Here is a 16,806-nt window from a genome sequence, read left to right as displayed (position 1 = left end):
TTCTGAAATATTGTCATGTTAAGAAAATATGTATAATGCCCTAATACAGTTATTCTATTTCCGATGTTGTCTGTTCCCCATTAGAAGTTATTAATAAAATTAGTATAGATAATTCTTTTCAACAATTTGCCAAAATATGCTATGTAATGCTATGTTTTTGGGTCACTATGTATGCACTATGTATGCACATCACTATGTATGCACATTCATACGCAAAATGATTCGGGAGTTATTAAATGTTTCTTAACATTTGCATTTCAGTGCCTTTGCAATACATAATAACGCAATAAAAATTAACTTTCTTAAATAATATATTTTATAACGAAACTATTTTATACACAGCGTAAAATCGTAATTAACCTGCTTAACTTCATTTAATTCATAAATGAACCATAGATAGAAGTAGCAATCATCTTTACCTAGCAGTGCTTGACGACGAATTAAGATATATCACCAAAAATAATAATTGTTGAGAAATTTTCATACATGTGCTGGTGAAAATTATGAATGGTATTGAGTGTCCTCTGTACATACGTGAGAGAGATTGCTCTCTAACCAAAAGTCATAGGATTTAGAATTTAAAGACATGGACAGTGAATCACGATTAAGTGATAGTTGTCACCAAATTTTAAGTGTTGTTTGCAATAGAAGCAGCATGCAATGAGGCTCCATCGTACAGGAATAAAACAAAATCTAAAATTTGCTTTTCTTACAGAATAAGGAAAATGCTAAATTGTAATGCTTCAATGTAATTTAAAACAATTTTATTGCGCAACTGAAAAAAATAGAGCTGATAGTACTAGCACATATTAAATTCACTGAAATATATTAAATACATGATTGATCGAATTTTGGATCACACTATACATTTATTTGTTAGTAAGTAGTGACTTCTGTCTAAAGCAGTTATCTCAAACTGGCGATCCGTGGCTGCATGAGGCTCCAAAGCAATTTTCTGGGGCCCGCGAATATGTCATTTACAATTCGTGATGAAGATAGTTCCTAGTAATTTTTCTGTAGTATTACAAACGTTATTAGAAACAAAACGCGATGAGATGGAGCTGACAGCTGTAGTGAGAAATAAAGAAATTTATAATTATTTACATACAAATATATGTATTTTTTCTGTATGCATAAAAAATTAATAAATGTATAGCATTTGGAGTAGCGTCTACAGAAAACAAAAAGCATCCGTATCACGCGCAGAGCATCTAGGATCTTCAACCGAATAATTATGTACCTCAGATTGCTTTCGCACAATGATTTTTGTAACAGCGTGCTACAGATTCTATTTTTCCTGCTTTTGTGCAGTTCACTGATGAGTCGCGTTTCACAACGGAAGGACAATTCCAAATCAACTTCGTGTCTCATGCCATTTCCCAATGGATCACCTCATCGGGTTATACGTATTGCCTTTCCATCTGACTGGTAGCAACTACTTGATATTTCTGTGCTACAACGTTTGGATAACACAGAGCTTTCTGCATCGATAAGACCTTCCTTGTGATTCCAACACAATGGCCTAACAGCCAACGTAAATGGCATTTGACATAATAAAAAAAATAAAAAAAAAATGATTCCAACACAATGGAAGCACTCATCTACTTCAGTCGTGGCATTTGTAACCACTTTGACGTTACGTTTTGGCTAACAGTGGATCGAGCATGGTGGTACGGGGCACTGGTTTGCTCTATCATCAAACCTTTAATTACTTCTTCAGAGAACATATGAAAACACTGCTCAATGAATTCTTCGTTAATTAGTTCCTCGTCGAGTGACCAGGAACAAATTGCAGCCATCGCAACAGCTTCCAGGGAAGTCTGGGACATACCAGAAATCTTCCAGAACACTCAGAATTTCATACGCTAGAGACGTGGGCTAGCATTGCAACTCTTGAAGGACATTTCGACCACCTTCGTTGACCTCTTTTACATTTGTGAATGTATATTTATTAAAAATGCATATTCACTTACATGGAGGTTTTTTAAACTCTATTACTTTCTATGTACACTGCTTTCTGCACATCGGTCTGATTTAACCATTAAGCAAAACAAGCACGTACTTAGGGCAACTTCCTCCCCAAAAAACCAAGATGGCACCACAAAAAGGTAATTAGGGACTCGGGTATTACTCGTTAAAAGAAAAATCGCCAAAATCCGTGCAACCGTCTACCAAAGTAGCACCAAAGGGGATGCTCAAGAGATAGTACAGTCTGACATTAGTTTTGTTACTGACAGTAATTTCAAAGTTGCTTGGGATCCCCTTGTAGAGAGATATTTTCATAAACGTGAGATACTGTCTTTGTTGATAAAAAAATTCTTAAATATGCACTCTCTAACTTGTGAATCTCATGCTTAGATTCTGAAACTAGTTGATTCAATTAAAGAATATTTGAAATTAATAGAGTTCTTGGATGTGAAAACTTAAAAGGCAGCTGACACTATTCTCATGTTTATTGTGCAGTTTAAATTAGATCCAGTTACAAGAGACTGGTAGGAGCAGTCCATTACCAGATGATAAATTTCCTTCCCTGAGAGAACGATTGCAATTTCTTTCAAAACATACTTAATTACTAATAATCCAGATTCAAAAAAGCCTTTTTCTAAGCGGGTTACACTAGTCGTTTCAGGTTTTCAATTACAGTGTGTTCATGTATTAACTAAATGGGATGCATTTCTCAAACTGTTTGTCTAAAAACGACCTCGTTTTGTAAAATCGAAAAATATTTGTTTCAATTGTTCAACATAATTTCACCTTAAATCAACCTGCAGGAGTTCTTATAGATGTCGAAAATATAAAAACCCCAATCACATGCTATTGCATTTTGACGACACCACTGAAGGTACCACTGATCCTCCAGTTATCCGTTTGGGTTAACTGTATTCCAACAAGAATACAGTTAACCCAAACGGTCTTTCTGTGGACGCTAAAGTGTTTGTACTTTCCAATTCTAAAACTACTACTAGTCACTTTAATGTAAATTGTGAAATTATTTTAAATTCCATTACTTCTTGTTGCTAGGATTTGGGCTCTGATACCCAGGTGCTACTATGCACGGCTCTAGTGAATGTAAAAAATTCCGCTGGTAGAATTTCTACTTGTCGTGCTCTTTTGGATCCAGGTGTATGCCGTGAGATGTATGGCTTCTTTAATAACAAACGATTACCTAGAAAGATGGAGTTTGTCAAAAAAGAAAACAAATGTGATAATTTAATTTTTGGGTGCATTAAGCACTCGTACTAATGGTGTTTCTCAAATTTGGTTTATTCATCATTTTTCTTCAAATCCTTCCTTTGGCACTTTTGCCTATGTTGTCAAGAAAATAGTGGACCAGCTTTCACACGTTAATTTGGAACCTTCTTGTTCCGAATAGTTCACAGATCTTACCTTAACGGATCCAACCTTTTACAAGACTGGTAGCATTAATATTCTTCTTAGTGTGAATATAGCACTTCCAATGCTTAAAGGTTAGAAACTTTCATTGGAAGACTAAAAGCTCTTTGCTGTTCGGTCTCAATTAAGATGGCAAATTGCAGTCAGGGTTTCCTCATGTAAGAAAAATTCTATTGTTCTGGTTCATTACATTCAATTAGTCAGTGATAAATTGTTAAATAAATTTTGGAAACTAGAGAAGGTACCAGCTGTAAGCTTCTTAGGATGAAAACGCTAGTGAAGATCACTTTAAATCTACGCATTCTAGCGATATTGATGGAAGATATGTCCTGAGGTTGCCATTCTATACCTCACCTTCTCAACTTAGTGATTACAAGACAGTTGCCCTCCGCAGATTAAAATACTTGGAGAATTCCTTATCTTTCAACAGTAAAAAATACAGACGATATAAAAGTAAAAAATACAGATGATATAGATATGCGTGAATATCTATCATTAGTTCATATGGTACTGATTCAAGGAAAATAAATGCGTACTACCTTCTTCAATTCGCTATTCTTCGTGATTCGAGCACTTCAACAAGGCTGAGAGTTTTTGTTTTGAGAATTGTTTCAAGCCATCATCTGGACAACCTTTGAATGATCTTCTAATGATAGGCCCGCGAATACAGGATCAATTATTCATTATTCTTATTCGTTTTAAAAGTTTTCAAATTGCGGTGAGTGCCAATATAGAAAAAATGCTTAGAAAAGTCAAGGTTAATTCTGAGGATACTGACTGGCAAAGAGTTCTTTGAAGAGAAATTCCTGAAGAGCCAGTTACAGAATACAGATTACTCACAGTCACCTATGGCACAACATCAGGGCCATGCTTATCCACAAGAGCTATGCAGCAATTGACTTTAGACGAGAAAAACAATTTTCTTTTGGCTTCACATGCATACCCTTAACGATTTCTATGTTGATGATCTTTTTCTGATCTTCTACGTTGATGCTACCCTTAACGATTTCTATGTTGATGATCTTCATCAGAGCAAGAAGCTCTACAGCTAGTTAATGAATTAAAGAATATGATGAAGAGAGATGGATTCGACCTTAAAAAATGGCATTCTAATGTTCCATCAATATTTAAAGAACCAACAAGTGAGGAAGAAAAGGATCTGATGCACGTCGATTCAGATGAAGAAGTAATGTCCTTGATATTAAATGGAATACAAAGGATGACTGTTTTAATTTCGCAGTTCCACCAATCGAAAACAAATTGACATTTTCAAAAAGAGAAATTTTGTCAGAAGTTTCGCATGTTTTTGATCCCTTGGGTTTCATATCCCCTTGTGTGACATTTATGGAAACCTTTCTTCAGGAATTGAAAAAACAACTTAACTTGGGATCAATCCATCTCAAAAGACATGACAAAGAGATGGATATCCTTTCGCAAAGCACTTCCTCTAATCCACCAAGTGAAAATACCTGGATGTGTATTGAAAACACAAAGTGTTGAACTAGAAATTCATGCATTCTGTGATGGTTTTGAAAAGGCTTACTGCAGCGGGGTTTACGTGAGATGTATTTTAGAAAATTCAGATACAAACGTTTCTTTACTTACATCTAAAACGAAGGTTTCATGTATGAAAACCCAATCTTTGCCACATCTGGAATTATGTTCGGCTTTAATGCTAGCAAATTTGTTGCATTCTATTACAGCATGTAATCTTAAGAGACTTTCCTTTATTATCATAGCTTGGACAGATTCAACGATAAGACTGGCGTGTCTATTTTCTGAACCTTATCGATGCCAGTCATTTGTTGCAAATCGAGTGTCTAAGATTCAGACGATGATTCCTCAAGCGAAATGGTGTCATGTTTCAGGAATCGATAATCCAACGGGCCCAGGTACGAGAGGCATCTTACCTTCTCAACTAACAAATTGTAAATAGTTGTTCAACGGTCGTGACTGCGTAAACAAACCTATAGATGGAATACAGAACTCTTCCTGAAATTGCCTTGAAAGAAGAAAAGGAGTGTTTTATGAGTTCAAGAATCTGTTGTTATTTCAAAATATTCTTCATGGTCAAAATTACTTCGAGTCTCGCCCATCTAAGATTTGTGAATAACTGTTCTCATCCTGAGAAGAAATTGTTAGATTTCTTAATTACAGAAGAGCTCGAGAAAGCAAAATTCAAAATTATATGGGTAATTCAACGTTCTGAATTCCAAGAAGAAATTTTGCCTTTACTTACATCATTCCCTTTGAAAACGAATAGTAAGATCCTCTGCTTATATCCATTTCTAGACAAAGAAGTTGTTTTGCGTGTCGGTGGTCGTTTAAGACATGCTAATATTCCGGAAAATGAAAAACGTCCAGTTCTTCTTCTTAAAAAGCACTTCATCAACGAAATGATCAGTAAGCAATTTTACCTAAAATATTTACATGCTGCACCTCAGCTATTGATGTGTGCTCTGAGGCAAAGCTTCTGGATGATATCTGCTCGATCTTCTATTTGAAAAGTCCTGAACAAATTTGCCATCTGCCGCAGATATAGAACCAACTTTTCACACAAATCACGTCCGATTTACCTGTCTCACGTGTTACATGGTTCGGTTCATACCATTTTATCGTATTGGTGTGGATTTTGCTGGACCTTTTATGATCAAACATCGAACTCGACGTGGTTAATGGTCTTTCAAATGCTACGCATACATTTTTTATGCTTTTCGACGCGTGCTATCCTTTAGAAGTTATTTAGATGAAACATCACCTTCGTCGAAGTGTAGGATCTACAATACTAGCATATCCAGATTTCGCTACACTCATCACTCAGGTCGAGTCCTGCTTGAACTCACGTCCATTGCAGCAATGTCTAAGGATCTTACAGTTTTGAAGTTCTCACACCGAACTACTTTCTGATTGGAGCTCCAGTATCTACTTTACCAAAGCAGGAGATTTTGCAAGAGCCTGTCTCCTATAGACAAAGATGACAATTGCGTCAATCTGTCCTACAACATTTCTGGAAGTGGTGGTCAAGAGAATACCTTTCTAAACTGCAACAACGTCCTAAGTGGCAAAGATCACAAAGAGACTTTCAGGTCAATGATCTTATTTTACTCAAAGAAAACGTTTAACCACTGCTGTGGCGTACGGGAAGAGTCATTAGACTCCATCCTGGAAGTGACGGTAAGATCCGTATGGTAACGGTACGAACTGCACAAGGAGAACTCAAGAGACCTATCGTTAAGCTTTGTCCTTACTGAACCATGAAACAAACTCTTAAGTATGATACAAACTATTAATTCATAGAGTCTCTTGAGTAAGATTTTGATTAGCAGTTTAAAAAATGTTTTCATTCTATTATGTTTAAAAAGTTTTTGTTTAAAATTGTAATTAATTGAAACTGCGTTTCAGTGGTGGGAGGGATGTTTAGGCCCACATTTTCAAAATTAAATGGCAACCATAGGAAGATGCAAATTAACTTGCTCGGGCTATATGGGGAGAGTAGAAAAAGATTGTTTGCTGCCTTGGTGATCGTGCGTTGCCCTGGTAATTTTCGTTTAGTTTTTGCTATTCTTTCATTATTTAATAAATATGTTTTCATTAATACAGTCCGCTTGAAATTTTACTTTTTTGCATAGTTCTACAATATTTACTTCTCATCATTCAAATTTTTAATTCCATTGAGAAACTCTTGCACAGGACAAATCCGAATTCTTACAAGCTAATTTAATTACACGGGGTTATTCATAATTCTGAGAAGCATTTTTAAAATTCCTAGCAAATAAACTACCCAATCGATATCAAATTTTATTACATTGAAATAAGGGCAAGCTCACGTTTTTTATGAATATATTTTACATATTCAAAAATCCTTAATGTATTCACTTTTGCTGATACAGCAGACAACTATGCGATAATCCGTTTCGTCTCAAACACCAGCCAGTGTATCACGGTCAGCCAAAACTACAGCATAGGTGTTTCGGTAGTCATTAGTTGGGAGTGGACAAAGACAATAATTAATTCTTGAAGAATTACCAGAAGGAAATCTAAACGTAAGGTTTCCCATCACTAATGAAGCGCCTTTAACATACAATCGAACTTTGTGAAAAATTTTGACTCGAGATACTCTTATAAATGATCTCATGGGCTCTGTGATACTTGGACAGACAACTGTTGAAAGAGATAATAAACACTGTTTTCAGCTATGGAATCAATCAGATTTCAAAGTAAATCCTTTTAATGACGCATCTTAGATGTCTCAAATATCAGCAAAGATGGACACATTAAGCGTTAGTGAAATGTACACAAAAATTTAAGGAGTTTACTTTTATTTCAATACAATAAAATTTGCTGTCGGTAAGGAAATTTATTTCTATTGAATTAAAAAAAAATACTTTGCAGATTTATGAATCACTTTGTATAGTTCGTTGCTGGGGTAATTTAACTCAAATGCAGGAAAAAGTTTATAATTACTCATTTAAATCTACAGCCAATATCAAAAACATTCAGTACTTATCTGTGCATTAAAGACGTTTTATAATAGATCTGAAACTACAGGTACTTCGATTCTGAATCGTATTGTTTTGGCGCTAAAATGTGAATATCATTATTTTTTTTATGATCTTTTTATATTAGTACATCTTCAATTTTAATGTAATTCTATCTCTAAATTTCATGCTTCATTTCAAAATTTAAGGATACTATGAACTCTAATGGCATGCTTTAAATTTAGTCCAATGAAACAAGTTATTGCAAATAAATTTATTAATACCTGGATCACAGATCACTATATCTTTCTGGCTTTTGCCTACCAAGGAAGACTCTTTAAGTCGCTTAGATAGGAGAATGGGTGGCCCTTTTGCTTGGACGCCATCTGAAAAAAAGATGTCTTTCATTTCTGCATTTATATATTTTATATTTCCTAGCGCTACTTCTGCCAAATTGCCCATATGATCATCTTTCAATGAATGGAGGCCAAACATATATGATTCATGCAAAACTAGAATTAACAAAAAAAAAAAGGGGGGGGGAAGGGGAGGGAATGATGCTATGCAGCAAAATAATCTCTGAGATGTATGGCAAAAGGCCAATGGAACATTTCAGAGTTATAAGCATCATTGAATCTCCTAACTTCGTCAAGACGAGTTTACACTTCAAAAAGGTTAAAGGCGTAGTAAACGTAAATACAACTGATGTTTTCAGCTGTTTAATGAATTAACAAGTACAACGCTCTTTAATGATTAATGATATGAATCTTTGGATTCTACGCCTAGAAATTATACTAAGACTATCAAATGACTAAAACGTAAGCATTAAAACACTTCTTCAAAGCAGACAAAAAATGGAAAAAATGGTATCACTTAATTTTTCTGGTTCGTAAGTAAGTAATGCGGGAAATCCCTTGGGCACCTCATTACTTAACTCCCAATTAAGCAACTCATTTATGAAAGAATTTTGAAGATCACATTTTGTAAAGCAATTAAATTTAGCTAGCGTACTAATAAATCATTCTGCAAGTTAAATGAGTTTACTCATAAAGAGCTATTGTCAGCAAAAGAATTTTTATGGCAGAATCAAAATCTCTTGGTAATATGCTGCACAGACGGGAAATGGTTAATGACTCTGATTAAAGGGCCCGGGTTCGAATCCCAGAGAAGCCATGGATGTAAATTGTCTGTCCCTTTATAGGAGGTAACGGTGGGCCACCTATTAAGTGTGTTCGTAATAAAGTGACCACTGCTTCCGGCCTCACTAGTGGCACAAAGTCTAAAATCTAAAATGGCTAGTGCTAGAAACTGGGGGGCAACTGTATTAATCAAGGCTTAAAGTTTTGGTTTTCGGTTAAATAAGAATAATACTATATGGAAAGTTAGATAAAAGAATGTATTAGTGCGCTCTTATGTAAGTAAAAATTAAGAAAACATGGCTACCGGCTTTAACAATTCAGCGAAAGAATCTGCCGTCAAGATGGTTTCTGATTTCGAGTATGAGAGTTAATATTTCCTGTTAATATTCCCCACCACAGGTAAAAAGCTGAAATACTGTTTTTGATCATGATATACTCAGCTTTGCTAATTTCTTACATTATGGCTTCAATGACTAACTACTTCTCATGCTTTCTTTCTTACAAAGAAGTTCATACAACCCAAGCATTCAACATTTCTTTAAAAAAATAAATAAATAAAAAATCGGGCCTTCTTGAGATACATTATGATCACAAAAAAGATGTTGAATCGCTGTAAATAAGCCAATAAAAATTAAAAAAAAAAAGAAAATGCATAATATTCAGCTATTTGGCAAGTTTCCGAAATTTTAGAACGGAGCTTCGTGAGCTTTCGAATGAACAGAGTCTACGAATGAAAATATAAAATAATACATAATTAGATAAATAGATAAAAAGAAAAATTATATCTGTTCTTGATACCAAAATATTCTAATCTGATAACTAGTACGAAAGACTAAGTAGAAATAAAAGAATATTTTGAAAAATGCAGCCAAACTTTACAGACAAAATTGTAATATATTTTACATCAGCTATATATATATACGGAACTGTGTCAAAAGGCAGCAAAGTAATGTTTTAAGCAAGTCAAATTTTATAAAAAATGTTTCACTTAACAATCAAAATTTAATATTTGTTAACTCTGTTTTAGTGATTCAACAACTAATTTTGGATGGTATCACCCTTTTTTAAGATGTACAGATAGTTTAATTTTTTTTCTAGCACTTTTAACGTTCATGTTTAAAACACCTTCATTCTGAGGTTACAAAGGACATATATAACTAGTCTATGGTATACAATTGACCACCGACGTTTCTTTCCAAGACTATGGGGATTCCATAGTTTTCCCATGTGCAAGTTTTCCTTAGTCCTATGAAAGCCCTATGAAAATTAGTCCTAGCTTGATCTGCTATAATCAGCTAATTAACTAACTAGGAAGATAGCCCTTCCTTGATCTGCTATATTCAATTAATCAACTAAGAGTAACTCAGAGTATATGCTGCTCTTCATAAATTAACATTTAGAGTTTCATTCAGTTAACAAAATTATGATACACGAGTCAGTTGGAAATGATTAAATAAAAGACCAAAATTATCCTGCACTAGCATGCGGTTTTCTTTAATGCTAGTCTAATTTATTGTGTGATTTAAATCAAATGAAGCGAAGCCAGTTGGAAACTGCATACGTTTCGACACAGGAAACAATCTTTTACTATAAATTAAAGAACTTTGAATATTTATAACATATTATGAAGGATTCATTGTTGTTTCGTTCCAAATAAATGTATCACAGGAAGCTTATATATATATATATTTAAATCTTTTAAGCGATTTCTGTTTTCGACTATGTGGCCTCATTTTAAATTATATATCCTCAAGTGCAATTATAAATTCTAAATCAATCATTTACAACGAAAATCTTTCGATCCAATATTTGTTTGAAAAATTAGTGTTGGTTATACAAACTGAAACATAAAGATATAACTCAATATTAGTAGTAGAAGAAATTAATACAAAATAAAGCTTTGTTTCATAAAAAGGAAACTTTCTGTCAATGACGCACACCCGCTTTGAATATCACTCTCCTATGGATGAGTTCACGACGCTTGCGAAAATGCTCAGTGCTAAACTAGATTTGATGTCGATACTTTTAAGTTTTAATACATTTTTTTATACTTTACTCCTGTTAATAACTGTTATTTATTAATTATATAAATTTTTAAAAAAGCACACCATTGTTATTGTTTGATAAATATTTCTACTACGCAATTGCAATAAATATTCCATTTATTTTCACCATTTATCTATTCAGTCAGTATGCATTGATAATAACAGTATATATTTTTTGCTTTCTACTAGTTTTATTGAATGATAATTCGACAGTAAGAAAACAATAATATCAAAAACAATTTAATTGATATACCAATATAACAACATTTAATCAATTGTACTAATGTATAAATGGTAAATTTTCTGTTTAATTGTATTCATAATAAGTATAAAGATCTTTTATTTTCTATCTCATTTATAATTATAAATTTTCATTAAAAAAGTTAATTAATAAATTCATTCAGGTGTTCACATTCAAATTCTTCCAAAATTTTGAAAGTTACAAAATTGCAATACCTCGTCAAATATTATTACACTTACGTTTATAAACTGCATGCTTACAATCATTAACGTACTGTCATTCTTAGCTATATTTTAAAATTTCATACTGAATTCTATTTGAATAGACAGCTTTTCAGCTGCTAATTTTGATCAAAATTAAGCTTTATTTACAAATTTTAGAACAAGTTAAAAAGTAAATATAATATAACTTGTTGCAAAATATTAAAAAAAAAAAAAAAAAAAAAAACTACTAAACTATTCCTTTAAATTTTGCTACAAGTTATGACACGTACACTGTGGGAAAAAAAGGAGGAAGGACGGTTCTATATCTCGTTCTACTGAGCCGATTGACAAAATTCAAATTGCGTTTTTCGTGTCTCGAAAGCGCGATTTAGGATATATATTAAATTTATATATAGCATTATTCTAACATAGGTATTTTGACACAAAATCGGACTTTTTCTGAAATAACATACCAATTTTTTTCTTATTTCGATTCCACGACTCAAATTATGCTTAGATATTAAAATTTTGGTGCTAAATTTACGGAGAAATTCAAAAATTTATCTTGGCGCAATATTTTCAGGTTTCGCCAAGACTAATTCACTTGGCGAACTTATTAATATATAGCAATCAATTTTCCTTTCCCTTCCATTATGCCGGAGCGTAAAAAAAGGACCTTCATTCCCACCTTTTTACATTGTGCATGTGAGCGGAAAAAAAAACCTGTCGTTCTTAATTTTAAATAATTTTAGCAAAGTGTCTAAACCACATTTGATGTTTTATTGCTTTCAACAAATATGCCAATATATAAATTCTCGTATATCTTCCGAAATTTTGAATAAATAACTATAATTTTTTGCAGGTATGCATAGAAATACTTTAAGATGATGGTAAAAATTTTATAGATCATAATTTAAATTTTTTTGAAAAGCATATAAAAATTATTTTAAAATACAAATTTTAAAAATAAATCATAAAAAATGGATGAATTTTATTTGAAATGTGGGAAGAAGAATGAAATAGGATTACTAAAAAAAGAGAGATTAATAAATATAAACCTAACTCAATTAACACTGAGGAGCTTAAATTTTGAGAGCTAATTTTTCAAAAACTACTTCTACGATTTTTACAAAACTTGGTAGTTCGGTGTAATTTGAATCGCAGAATTGAAATGTGGAAAAAAAATGGTATGTTATTTCAGAAAAAGTCCGATTTTGTGTCAAAATACTTATATTAGAACAGTGCTATATATAAATCTACTACATATCCTAAGTCGCGCTTTCGAGACATGAAAAACGTAATTTGAATTTTGTCAATCGGCCCAATAGAACGAGAGATACAAGTCCCCATTTTTTTGGCTCAGTGTACATGCATGCAAACTCAATTATGCCGTTCATTTAACCAAACTTATATTTAAGGCAGATAAGAATTATCAGTTAATATTCAGGGTTAGTCAAGAATTCAATTACATTTAAATTTCTTAATTTATTTTATCGACTGTAAATATCTCGATTTTCAAGATTCTTACGACTACCACAATTTTATTTTACATATACATTAGTTATAACGTATAGCAAAAGGATAATGTGTGCACTCTTACCTGGTGTTTTTCCATCCATCCAGTGTAGGCCTTTCCCAATTTCCAAAGGCACAGTCCATGATTCGGGATCAGGAGATCGGACGCCTGTCACTTCTTCCGGTGATTTGACAGTAGTGAGCGGGACTTTCATTGGGGGTTTTGTAAGAGGAGCGACATCTAAAGGATGAGCAAACATTTTCTGCTCTTAGTTTGTGTAACAATGAATAACTGATTAATTTCATTAAACATAATTAAGACTAGACAATTTCATTTCGAAAGGGAATTTAACGAAAAATATTATTATTTTATTTCAGGTTATAGATGTTTTGATTATTAGTTATAGCACTCGAGCTTTCAATATTTTGCGTAATATTATTAAAAAAATTTGTATAGAGCACTCTGTGAGATGACTAATTCTTTTCTGTCACCCCATTTGGATGGTTTTCTTGCTTGTTGCACAACAGCTTAAATTCTAACTCAATGTGGATTTAATTTGATGGCCTGCCCTCCAAGGCCGAAAGCCGAAATAACAGTGCAGTCGGACACAGGAGTTATGTTTTGGTTCGGTTACAATTTGACAATCGTTCCGTTAAATTTATACGTTGCATTGGTATGTATTTTTAATACGAGTTAAATATAGGACTTTTATACATTCGGACAGATACAAATATTATCCTAGGCATAACTCTTCGTAATTTCCCTTCATTAGGTGCAGTAAAGTGTTTCAATAAATCTAAACCTAAACAAAAAAAAATATGCCGTGTCAGTATTCTGAAATTTGGCATGGCAGATCCTATACAAATATCTTGGAACTTGATTGTTGTCTGTGCATTTACTCTCGGAGAGCATTCTTACACATTCATCACAATCATGCGCCCCATCTACTGTAAGCAATTCATAAGAGAAACTTATCAAAACTCATTCACAAATTATTAAAGTTTTCGACCTACTTGACAATCTTTTCACTCACTTTATTTCGATGACACACTCTATTTCAAAGTGGATACTTTTGTTTCTTATTTGGAAGGTATCAGCCATTTTATCAGGCCCCGTCTGCAAATCTTCGATATTACAGCTTTTAAGGGGAGTTATACTAGCGAATCCTAATCTCTAACCCACAGAATTGAACGAAATGAAGAAGTGTAAGGAAATTTGATGAATGGAATGTCATGGCTGTATTAGGTTTCTCTATATGATCGATTAGGGTATAATGCTGCGAGCATTCTCGAGGTATACTCTAGATGACGCTAAATCTACTACAGCTTTCCGCCATTATCTATATTTGTGCCAGTTATTAATGGTAGCAATGATTAAGTAGTAATTCTGATTAATAAGTAGTTATGATTAAATGTCCTTAAAAGGACGAATGAAGTTTGATTTATAAGTAACCAACGAAGTTATATCTAAGAAGAAAGGGCAACTGGAAACTGTTGGAGCAATGTTTTAAGTCCAGAATTAAATAGCTGCTCTTAAGGATGAGTTTCTTGTCGAAATTCGGAAGAAGGAATTAAAAAATAATTAGCAATTCTTAATTTTTGAAATTTAAAATTAATTTTCTTCTTATTAATAAAATTTTGACTTTTAAACTGCTATATAGATTATATTCCAAATTTCGAGTCATGTAGGAGGGTTTATCTTGATGACCGACTTCAGATAACAACAGGTTTTATACTTGTAATTAAAAAAAGTAAGTTTTTTTAAAAATTGTTTAAATACTTTTAAATTTTGTATTAATATATTCGTATTTAATTAATTTAATTTTAAAGAATTCTTTGATTAGTTTTGAAATTCATTCAGATATTCAGAAACAAGGCTCTGTTCTTTTGGCTGCTCCTTGCGAAAGACCCCAAAAATATCAAATATTATCTAACATTATGTGAATTTTGTTTTATTTTCGTGATAATTTGTGTTTTCCGGTTAGAAAATTTATCACATTTGGTTGATACTAATTCTGTGTATTTTATCTTTTTTCTTTTCCTTCGTAGCATTTTGTACGACGTTAATAGTATTTATTAATCACCTAGTTTCTGATATATATATATAAAGTAAGAAATTTAGAACTAAAATTTCACGAAGACCAGAAATTGAAATTCATAATTAAGGCATGTTTGTGTTTTGTTTTCAAAAGAACTGTTTTGTAATTATATATATATATATATATATATATATATATATATACTAGAAAGCCCGGAGTCATACGAAATAACCACTGTTCTAGATATTATAAATTTATTGTAATTAAAATGATTTGTGCAAAGGTGTCTGCTAATTCAAACAGAACCTAGGGCAGGCGGCGAGGACGTCCCTTTGCTTACTGCCCAATTTAAATTTTAAACATGTAAATTTTAAACTCTTTACGCAAAAGGATATTTAGCATAGGAGTTTGGGTAAACCTGCCTGATGAGCTGTATTACGCACAACTCGTTAGTTGGTTTCGTCTCCTTTAATTTCTCAACGTTTGCAAGTTTCTAGATAATGTAAATATAGTTAAATGCAACAATTGTATGAATTAAAATGAATTGTATGAATTAAAAATATTTAAATGTTCTTAAATACCATGATAATTTAATGAAAACATTGATAACTGCATGTTTGCTATCAGTGTATATGGACTATTTAAATGCCGTGGCAACTTCACCCCATTGGCTAGTACAGTTACGCAAGAAACCAATAAACTATCGGCGACAAACAGACACTTAAGCCGCATATAATAAAGATATATATATATATATGTAATGTTTTCAGTTATTCCATCACATCGTGGGCGAATGGTGAGGCTATTCCATTACACGTTCTGGCAGATGGTTGACGAAGCTGGGATGATTGAAGTACGGAGAAAAATGACGACTCAGGACTTTTCACTTTTAACAGCAAGCATATCTTTATTTTAATTTATAGCAGATGAATTTTTCCAGATGAAGTTAATCAAATAACTTATTCAGTAATTGAACTATTAGATACGACTGACTTTAAACTTTAATACGTCATAACGTTCTAACAAAGAAAGAGGAGCATAGCGGAAGCGTTAGCAGGACGAAGGCGAGAAGGCATCTGTCTAGGAGAACTTATGACGCAGCATTTATATGAAAGGTTATGTAACAGAGGAGCTTCTAGAAAAATGTAGAAAAACTTATGACGCAGCATTTATATGAGGTTATGTAATAGATGCGAATGTTCTAGAAGGTAATGGTCTAAGGGGAGATGCTGAATTGCAGAAAATTAATTAAAGGATACTGGTTCGCAAAGAGCAAAGCCATCTTTTTTTTTTTTTTTTTTTATTTTATTTTACATCTCCCCCCCCCCGTCAAAAAGAGAGGCCGGGGTGAGAAAAGCATTAGTACAGGAGTGAAGCAAAAGTATGAGAAAAGACATGAAAACATCCAGAACATAGCGTACAAGCTTTAACTATGGCCTATCATAGTTCATGACTTTCTCATATAAAATTTTGACTTTATAGCATATGAAATTTTGAACATTAAAACAATGAGTTATAAATAAATATACAATATATGACTAATTTTAAGACTATAACATAATAAATATGGAATACTGATAAATAAATAAGTTATAATTACAAAAGTCCTCAATTTTGTTAAAAATGTCCATTTTGTTTTTTTTTAAAGTTTTTTTCATAAAAAGAGTTCGAATAGAATGAAAATATCTGGTAAAATCTCTAAATGCCAGATAGTCCACAAATATGATGCATGTTGATAGTTCACAAATATGAT

General features: G+C 32.7%; 2 protein-coding genes across 8 annotated transcripts in view; one reads left to right on the top strand and one right to left on the bottom strand.

Annotated features, from left to right (window-relative positions):
* The window catches only part of LOC118183318 (uncharacterized), a 466,396-nt gene that overhangs the window by 19,741 nt on the left and 429,849 nt on the right, over window positions 1–16,806 (bottom strand). For 5 of the 6 annotated variants that reach the window (XM_035352811.2, XM_035352813.2, XM_035352812.2 and 2 more), the window contains 2 exons: window positions 13,100–13,255; window positions 8,156–8,257 (listed from right to left, as the gene is read on the bottom strand). In XM_035352811.2, coding sequence (XP_035208702.1) covers window positions 8,156–8,257; window positions 13,100–13,255 — 258 coding nt within the window. The remainder of the gene's footprint in view (window positions 1–8,155; window positions 8,258–13,099; window positions 13,256–16,806) is intronic. The other variant, XM_035352815.2, reaches the window with a different exon arrangement.
* Window positions 1–16,806, top strand: part of Taz (tafazzin, phospholipid-lysophospholipid transacylase) — a 241,944-nt gene that overhangs the window by 138,843 nt on the left and 86,295 nt on the right. The gene's annotated exons all lie outside the window — the stretch shown is intronic.

This window comes from Stegodyphus dumicola, chromosome 8, assembly GCF_044657685.1.
Source record: "Stegodyphus dumicola isolate Sdum_Otavi_A_Nest chromosome 8, ASM4465768v1".
NCBI classification, from domain to species: domain Eukaryota; kingdom Metazoa; phylum Arthropoda; class Arachnida; order Araneae; family Eresidae; genus Stegodyphus; species Stegodyphus dumicola.
This window is presented reverse-complemented; position numbering and strand designations above follow the sequence as displayed.